The sequence below is a fragment of the Portunus trituberculatus genome, chromosome 33 (genome assembly GCF_017591435.1).
Source record: "Portunus trituberculatus isolate SZX2019 chromosome 33, ASM1759143v1, whole genome shotgun sequence".
Classification (NCBI taxonomy): domain Eukaryota; kingdom Metazoa; phylum Arthropoda; class Malacostraca; order Decapoda; family Portunidae; genus Portunus; species Portunus trituberculatus.
The window spans coordinates 7676875-7686874 of NC_059287.1; the positions used below are offsets into that span (position 1 = coordinate 7676875).

General features: G+C 41.4%; 1 protein-coding gene across 2 annotated transcripts in view; it reads right to left on the reverse strand.

Annotated features, from left to right (window-relative positions):
• LOC123512437 (PAX3- and PAX7-binding protein 1-like) overlaps positions 1-10000 on the reverse strand; it is an 80941-nt gene that overhangs the window by 41676 nt on the left and 29265 nt on the right. For both annotated transcript variants that reach the window (XM_045268852.1, XM_045268851.1), the window contains exons 6-7: positions 2049-2125; positions 1547-1791 (exon numbers count right to left, since the gene is read on the reverse strand). In XM_045268852.1, the coding sequence (XP_045124787.1) occupies positions 1547-1791; positions 2049-2125 (322 nt within the window). The remainder of the gene's footprint in view (positions 1-1546; positions 1792-2048; positions 2126-10000) is intronic.

Consider the following 10000-nt stretch of genomic DNA (forward strand, 5'->3'; position numbering starts at 1 on the left):
TAACACCACATGGCTTTATGTCGCATTTTTCATACATGGTATTAATAAAGAAATATTGGGAGGATAATTAAGAGTTGTAAACATACTTTGTCAAGTATTCAGTTACACTGATGGATATAGTGAATTCGGTGACCCATGTTTGAGTCCTAGTAAAGCTTGCCATTTCCAAGCTATTTTTGCATGGCTGGATAACATCCACATTATTTCAAACAACCCATCTTCAGAACCAACTGTATCAGACAGCTCAGAGGGGCAACATGAGTCTGCAAAGCTCAAAATTTCATGGCTCCACAAATGGCCAATCATCTCAGCCACAAGAACTACTAGTTACTGTTACTATACGCCATGAACACAAATAAATAAAATGTTGCCACCTCTTGCTTGTAAAATTTTTCACCTGCCCTGATTGGTGCTAGTGGTACCTGCATACCAACCTAAACTAGTAGCTTTCTCATCATCATATTAGACCATGGTAATACACAGGCGACACTTGTCTCTCACCACTATAAAAGCTGCCGATTTCCATAGCCTGTATACACTTAAAGAATTCATTGTTTGTGGACAGTTTTGGAAAAAGATGACAGCATGAAAAGTTCCTTCAAGGGAAAGCATTAGGAAGTCATGAATATACAGAATCACTCCAATTTAGGAAGTTTTACACAAGGATACTTTCTACGAGTGATCAGACAAAACGAGAGAAAGACAGATATTGACAGCATCCCTCCCACCCCTACACCTATGATTTAGACCCATGCCCTGACCAGTCTCATGCTACATTAGATTAACTTAATAAACAAAGCAACACATATGAGTATACTCAAGATGATAATGGTGACTACATTCAACTGAAACTTAAAACATCTACAAGTGACATGATGCAATAGTCTAGACATACATAATTTAAGGAAAGTGATTTTGATCATTATATAACTTACTTCACTTCACATCCACCACACAACCCAACACACTGCCTTGCACCAGCCTCCATTCATCACATGTGCTGCCAATATACCATCCTGTTGCTCCACACTCTAATAAGCCTCATTCACCATCATTCAGAGCCATGGTATCATCCTAGATTAATTTTTGCTATCCCAAAAATTATGCATGCATGGTTTTTTGCTAATTTCATATTTTCCTGCATACCGAAAACTTTACTTACAAGTTAAGACCATCTTCATTTCTTGCAAAATAAAAAAAAGTTCAAATTTTCACTTCACCAAATCCTTAATCTTTTTTGGGAAAATATGAAATTCACTAGACAAGACTTGGTTTCAAAGCTAAACGTTAAGGCATTCCTCTCTCTCTCTCTCTCACACACACACACACACACACACACACACACACACACACACACAGCTTCACTAGGTCTGGCCACCGCCACCAAGACACACTGATGGCAAGCTAGGCCTGGAAGCACCCTGAGGCCCAGGTTAAGTGACCAGCGCTCTCTCGGCTCAATCCGAGAACAAAAACGTGGGGCAGGAGGCCGAGTCTGGCCGTTGGCGGGGCGATCACCACCGCCACCACCTCGGGTGTTGGCTACCTGTCCTGGAGGCGCTTGATGATGCCCTCCGCCTGGTAGTTGGCGGGGCGTGGCAGGGCAGACGAGGATGCAGGAATGAGGCTCTCCTGGCCCCACAGGGTCGGCTCCATCTGGCTGACACTGGTGTTGCTGCTGCTGCTGACCATCCCAGTCATACCACAATTGTCCAGGGAAGCAGGGAAGGGGCCACTTGTGCTGTGGTCTGGCAGGCCATCCTGGCTTGCTTCACCCTCACAGCCAGCAGCCTGCCAGGACACATACCACTCAAAACACAGCACAGCATTAAGTTTGCCCTCAAACCTCTACAGCAAATGTTTTCACTCCTCTAAAAACATTCACTATCAAAGTATTCATGTTAAAGCAAAAATAGCAAAATTCTATTAACTAAATGCTTCCATTGTTTTAATTTGTATCTAATATGATATGAGTTACACTAAAAAGAGCAATGTTCTTAAATAAGCACTCCAACTGGTCACACAGTATGTCACACTACAAAACACACCTTAGTGCTTGCCCTGGCCTTCTGCAACTGCTGCTTCTCCCACTCACGTTCATGGTCACTGTTGTCTGTGCCATCATCTGGGTCAGGATAAAACAAATAGAGTAATTAGTAAAATGGAAAATAATCATAAATTTTACATTACAGGAGTGAATACAATATACAGTCTCAGACTATTTTTATTTTTTTAGGTAAGAAGTTTGCCTCTCGGATGGCAGTTTCACAGGTAGCGAGGGTTTTGCCAGTCTATAACACTCGCTATCAGCGAGAACTTACTGTGTGTGTATATATATATATATATACATATATATATATATATATATATATATATATATATATATATATATATATATATATATATATATAGCGACCCCCACTTAACGAAGGCTAACACAATAAGATTTCGCTACAGTGAAGGTTTCATTTTACTACCATCTGCTTGTTCAACGAACACCAAACTCACTTTAACGAAGTTTTATCCAGGTTATTTTTTCCAAGTTCGAAAGCCCCGCCGTATCAGGCAAGCCGACAGGCTTTTGAATACACCAGCACCTCTTGTGGACAACACGCGCACCACTCACTCCCCCTGTTCAAAACAATAACAGTGTCAGCAGCAGCTCGTCTTCCCTCACTCAACTTACCACCAAAATGCCCTGCAATGTCGCCTAGTGTTGCTAAGAAGACCAGGAAGTCTCTTACTCTCAAAGTGAAGCTGGATATTATTCACAGACACGAGAGCCAAGAAAACTAATAGCATTGCTCGCCACCATCTTGACTCCATCTGTCTCTACTATTTTCAAGTTGCAGACTCTATTAAGAAGGCAAGAAAACTATAGCATTGCTGGCCCCCTTCACTCCATATACTGTCTCTACTATTTTTAAGTCAGCAGACTCTATTAAGAAGGCTGGTGAGACTGTATCTTCCTTGCAAACTAAACGAACCACCTGAATTCGTGACTCTACAATGGATAAATCGGAAAGTCTTGAGGAAATGTGGTACAGGCAACCCCCGCTTAACGAAGGGGTTACGTTCCTAAAAAACACTACGTTAAGCGAAACTTCGTTAAGCGAACCGATTATAACAAGTTTAACCCCTGACTTGAACTTCCATTGAGAGTAAGCAAAGTGAGAGTGAATCATATTACAGTGAAAGATTTAATGAGAGTAAAAATTATGAAGTTTAACATTTAGGCAATTAAATTTAATTTGAGTCATTATAATGTACACTAATGTATGTATGTATGTAATTTTATAATGCTGATGATCTTAAATTTATGAAGGGAGGGAGAGTAAAATGGGAAAGACACTAACTGGCAACCTGTGGAATGTAAACAAAGGGCGAACATGGTACCGCATAAAAAACTTATGTACCATATTTCCACAAAGCTTTCAATTTTATCCATTGTACAGTCACGAGTTCAGGTGGTTCTTTTAGCTTGCAAGGAAGATAAAGTCTCACCAGCCTTCTTAATAGAGTCTGCTGACTTAAAAATAGTAGAGACAGTATATGGAGTGAAGGGGGCCAGCAATGCTATAGTTTTCTTGCCTCTCTCGTGTCTGTGAATATCCAGCTTCACTTTGAGAATAAGAGACTTCCTGGTCTTCTTAGGAATGCTAGACCACATTGCAGGGTGTTTTGGTGGTAAGTTGAGCGAGTGAAGACGAGCTGCTGCTGACGCTGTTATGGGAGTGAGTGGTGCGTGTGCTGTCCACAAGAGGCTTGATCTTGATCTTGATCTTGATTCTACAGGTGTCCCAGGATTTTTCCTGAGGCAGGCCTTAGTATTTGCGGTGTCCTGGTGTATTCAAAAGCTTGTCGGCTTGCATGATATAGCGGGGCTTTCAAACTTGGAAAAAATTTCTTGGATAAAGCTTCGTTAAAGCGAGCTTGGTGTTCATTAAATGAGCAGATGGTAATAAAATGAAACTTTCGTTGTAGTAAAATTTTGTTGTGTGAACCTTTGTTAAACGGGGTTTGCCTGTACATAAGTTTAGTATGTGATATAATGATGCGCCCTTTGTTTACATTCCACAGATTGCCGGTTAGTGTCTTTCCCGTTTCACTCTCCCTCCCTTCATAAATTTAAGATCATCAACATTATAAAGTTATGTACATACATACATTAGTGTACATTATAATGACTTAAATTAAACTGCCTAAATGTTTAACTTCATAATTTTTATTTTCATTAAACCTTTCACTGTACTATGATGCACTCTCGCTTTACTTACTCTCAATGGAAGTTCAAATCAGGGGTTAAACTTGTTATAATTGGTTTGCTTAACAAAATTTTGCTTAATAAAGGATTTTTTTTAGGAATGTAACCCTTTTGTTAAGGGGGGTTTGCATGTATATACGTTAGTGTACACTCTCCCCAAAAAAGTATCGGCATTGTTGGCTGGATCCTGCTGAGAAATGATCAAAACTGTACGGATGACTGTACTGTGGGGTTGGTATTCCTGGTGATGAGGTGACCCTGAATGATGTATCATGTAAGTGACGCGAAAACTCTAACATCCTTAATTCATGCATGTGGCGAAGTGTTTTTAATTCATGTTTACAGTAATTATGTATTTCTAAAAATTGATGATTTTGAGGGAGAGAGAATTTCCTGAACAGAAAGGAAATGAAAACTCAGAGCAAAAAGTTACCAGATATTCCAGGGTACCGTTACCAGATCGGATAAAAGAAAGATTGGAGAGTTGTTTGCTCTAACTTTAGCATTTCATCTTAAATATATGTTAGGTTTAACATTGGGTGTGATCAAGTAGGCTCATGTGTTTTCTGCTCATACTTCTAAAACACACAAATTATCTACTGAATTCACAGTAAATTAAACAATAGATATCGTTATATGCCATTCGGCAAGTGATGTGAGGAACAGCTGAGTTATCAGCATTAGAGGTAAGGATAATCTTACAATGTTATTTTATATTTTTCTCATACGTGAAGGAAGGCGAATATGTTTCGATATGCATCCGTAGTTTCTCCGATTCATGAAGCATTAAGTATATGCATACGAGTCAACACAACAGACAAACCAAGATGTGGACGACCTCGGTGTACAACACAGGAGCAAGACAGAGTTATCACAAGTGCTTATGATGCTGATCCTTTTACCCCAACAACATCGGTATTGTCAATGTATGATCTCCGCTGCACGACGCAAACCATCAGAAACAGGCTACATTCTAATGTACTTTATGGACGCAGACCAGCGCGTAAATGTTGATGATCTTAAATTTATGAAGGGAGGGAGAGTGAAACGGGAAAGACACTAACTGGCAACCTGTGGAATGTAAACAAAGTGCGCATCATGGTACCACATACAAAACTTATGTGTACCACATTTCCACAAGGCTTTCCATTTTATCCATTGTAGAGTCACGAGTTCCGGTGGTTCTTTTAGCTTGCAAGGAAGATACGGTCTCACCAGCCTTCTTAATAGAGTCTGCTGACTTTAAAATAGTAGACAGTAGATGGAGTCAAGATGGTGGCCAGCAATGTTATTAGTTTTCTGGCCTCTCTCGTGTCTGTGAATAATACCCAGCTTCACTTTGAGAGTAAGACACTTCCTGGTCTTCTTAGGAACATTAGGCCACATTGCAGGGCATTTTGGTGGTAAGTTGAACTAGGGAAGATGAGCTGCTGGTGACGCTGTTATGTTTCGACTGGGGAGTGAGTGGTGCGCGTGATTTTGATGCTACAGGTGGCTCAGAATTTCTTCCGAGTCAGGCCTTTGTATCAGCAGCGCCTGTGTTGTCCATGATCTTAATCTTTATTCTACAGGTGTCTCAGGATTTCTCCTGAGGCAGGCCTTAGTACCAGCAGCTCCTGATGTATTCAAAAGCCTGTCTGCTTGCATGATACGGTGGGGCTTTCAAATTAACGATGGGATTATGTTCCTAAAAAACACTTCGTCCTGCCCACACTGCCTCCTGAGGCAGGCCTTAGTACTTGTGGGTCCTGGTGTATTGAAAAGCTTGTCGGCTTGCGTGATACGGCGGGGCTTTTAAACTTGGAAAAAATTACCTGGATAAAACTTCGTTAAAGCGAGTTTGGTGTTCGTTAAACGAGCAGATGGTAGTAAAATGAAACCTTCGTTGTGGCGAAATTTCGTTGTGTGAACCTTCGTTAAACGGGGGTTGCCTGTATATTTATATATATATATATATATATATATATATATATATATATATATATATATATATATATATATATATATGATGCTATAATCTCAAATTATAGAATCTTGATCAGTAGATGTAAATATATTTTGAATGTGTGTGTGTGTGTGTGTGTGTGTGTGTGTGTGTGTGTGTGTGTGTAATTCACTGTTTGATCTGCTGCAGTCTCTGACGAGATAGCCAGACGTTACCCTACGGAACGAGCTCAGAGCTCATTGTTTCCGATCTTCGGATAGGCCTGAGACCAGGCACACACCACACACCGGGACAACAAGGTCACAACTCCTCGATTTACATCCCGTACCTACTCACTGCTAGGTGAACAGGGGCTGCACGTGAAAGGAGACACACCCAAATATCTCCACCCGGCCGGGAAATTGAACCCCGGTCATCTGGCTTGTGAAGCCAGCGCTCTAACCACTGAGCTACCGGGCCGTGTGTGTGTGTGTGTGTGTATACAGGCAATCCCCGCTTAACGAAGCTTCACACAACAAAATTTCGCTACAACGAAGGTTTAATTTTACTACCATCTGCTCGTTTAACAAACACCAAACTCGCTTTAACGAAGTTTTATCCAGGTAATTTTTTCCAAGTTTGAAAGCCCCGCCGTATCACGCAAGCCCACATGCTTTTGAATACACTAGGAGCTGCCGATACCAAGGCCTGCCTCAGGAGAAATCCTGGAACACCTGTGGAATCAAGATCAAGATCAAGATCAATTATCTTGTGGACAACATGTGCACCACTCACTCCCCTGTTCAAAACAATAACAGCATCAGCAACAGCTCTGTCTTCCCTCGCTCAACTTACCACCAAAACACCCTGCAATGTGGCCTAGCATTCCTAAGAAGACCAGGAAGTCTCTTATTCTCAAAGTGAAGCTGGATATTATTCACAGACACGAGAGGTGAGAAAACTATAGCATTGCTCGCCACCATCTTGCCTCCATTTACTCTCTACTATTTTCAATTCAGCAGACTCTATTAAGAAGGCTGGTGAGACCATATCTTCCTTGCAAGCTAAAAGAACCACCTGAAGTCATGACTCTACAATGGATAAGATGGAAAGCCTTGTGAAAATGTGGTACATAAATTTTGTATGTGATACAATGATGTGCAGTTTGTTTACATTCCACAGGTTGCTGGTTAGTGTCTTTCCTGTTTCACTCTATCTCTCTTCATAAATTTAAGGTCATCAACATTATAAAGTTACGTACATACATACATTACTGTACATTATAATTGCTTAAATTAAACTGCCTAAATGTTTAACTTCATAATTTTTACTTTCATTAACCCCTTCACTACGGTGACGTCTATGTGGGCGTCATGAAGCCCCAGTAGCAAATATGGTGACGCCTACGTAGACGTCATATTTCTTTTCTGAGCTTTCTTCAGTTCAGGTGTCCCGTATAGTGTGTTGGATACCAACTACACACGCTGTATGCTGTCCTTGAAATCCTAGTGCTCCTCCCACCATACTTGTCTCCACCAATCACTAAAGATAAGCTACATGCGTCCCGCCTTGTGTCTAAAATTACCCAATGGCATAGACTGTTCCAATCTCTCTCTCTCTCTCTCTCTCTCTCTCTCTCCATTCTCTCCCTTCCCATCCCTCTCCCTCTCGAAAGATAAGTTACATGCGTCCCGCCTTGTAACATTCGTGAAAACACACACACACAGGATGGTCTTGTGTAACTAATTTATTGAGTTTCTATTCTAGAATAGTTGATAGAGTACAAGAGAGAGAGGGATGGGTTGACTGCATCTATTTGGATTTAAAAAAGGCGTTTGACAAAGTGCCACACGCAAGATTACTGTGGAAGTTAGAGGAGAAGGGTGGCTTAACCCTTAACTTCCGGGGATTAAAATATTTTTTCCTGTCTAATGACGGGGAAAAATGGTACACCTAAAAATTGTCAGAACACAGTTTGAATACTGATAATTATTTTCTCTGTGTTATTCTGAATACAATGATGTACTTTCCAGCTCGATATGACGTCTGAGAGTTTAGTTATTGCCTTATCAAAGTTTCCTCCTCCGACGCGGTGTGACCAGTCAAGAGGAAACAGCCCGAGAGCGACGCGCTCTCTCTCTCTCTCTCTCTCTCTCTCGCTCTCTCTCTCTCTCTGTGTGTGTGTGTGAGAGAGAGAGAGAGAGAGAGAGAGAGAGAGAGAGAGAGAGTAGGGGGAGGAAGGAAGGACATATTATCACTGATTTCTGAGACACGTGTGTGTGTGTGTGTGTGTGTGTGTGTGTGTGAATTCCCTCCATTGAAAGACAGGTCGGGGTCTCGCGCCACCTCTGCCACGCCCCTTGATCGCCTCCCAGAACGCGAGGAGCACGCGCATGCCTGCGTCTCCTAGAAACACTCTGTGTCCTTGACACATTATCTGGAGTCTGTTCTTCATCATTATTGCCTTCACTGTCACTTATACTGTGTAAGAGTCTCTGTCTCTCTGTCTGTTCTCCTGAGAAAGCAGGTGAATGATGCTCTACATCCGTGTCCTCACTACTAGTCTCTTCACTTTCCCCAGTTTCTTCTTCTATATATTCACTGTCACTTTCTTCTAGCTCAGAACCACTGCTAAGTAAAAGGGTTCTGCCTTGCTCCATGGTGATTTACAATCTGACCCGATCCTTCGCTGTTATCACTGACCTTTCTACCCAGCGTCACCGAGTTGCCAAGTGTCGCCCATAAACGGAAAACAGTTCAGTTACCTCTAAAATTAGGAGCTCTTGTGGAAACACTTGTGTGGTAAAGATGCCAGATACTTCTACTCACCATCCGCCTCAAGAGAGCGCGAGAGACTTAAAATTACGCCGGAAAAATCTTGATTACTGGGACGAATCCCGTCACTTCGGACGTTCTGACGCAAACGTTTATATACGACCGCCGGAAGTTAAGGGTTAAAAGGAAGCACATTGAGATGGATAGAAAATTATTTGAGGGGGAGAGAAATAAGGACGGTAGTTAAAGATATGAAGTCCAAGTGGAGAGCAGTAGAAAGCGGAGTGCCACAGGGGTCAGTATTGGCACCAATACTTTTCCTCATTTATATTAACGACATGCCAGAAGGAGTGAACAGCTGCATAAATCTGTTTGCGGATGATACGAAACTGTGCAGAGTTATAAAGCAAAAGGAAGATTGTGAAATACTGCAAGAAGACCTAAATAAGATCTGGGAATGGAGTAAGAAGTGGGAAATGGAATTTAATGTGAACAAAAGCCATGTCAAGGAAATGGGAAAGAGTGAAAGACAACCTGTGGGAATCTATAAGATGGGAGATGGAGTAGAACTGGAGAAAGTCAAAAAGGAAAAGGACTTAGGAGTGACGATGGAAGAAAAACAATCAACCAGTAAGCCATATTGATAGAATCTTTAGAGAAACATAATTTGCTGAGGAATATTGGAGTAGCATTTCACTACATGGACAAAGAAATTATGAAGAAATTGATAAATACTATAATAAGACCCAGATTGGAATATGCAGGAGTAGTGTGGACCCCTCATAAAAAGAAACACATAAGGAAATTGGAGAGGCTACAAAAAATGGCTACAAGAATGGTCCCAGAACTTGAAGGGATGACATATGAGGAGAGACTAAAGGCTATGGATCTACCAACCTTGGAACAAAGAAGGGAGAGAGGCGACCTGATACAAGTCTATAAATTGATCAACGGAATGGACCAAGTGGATAATGAGAAACTGATCCTGAGAGAATATGACACCAAGCACAAGATCGCATAGTAAAAGCTGAGAAAGG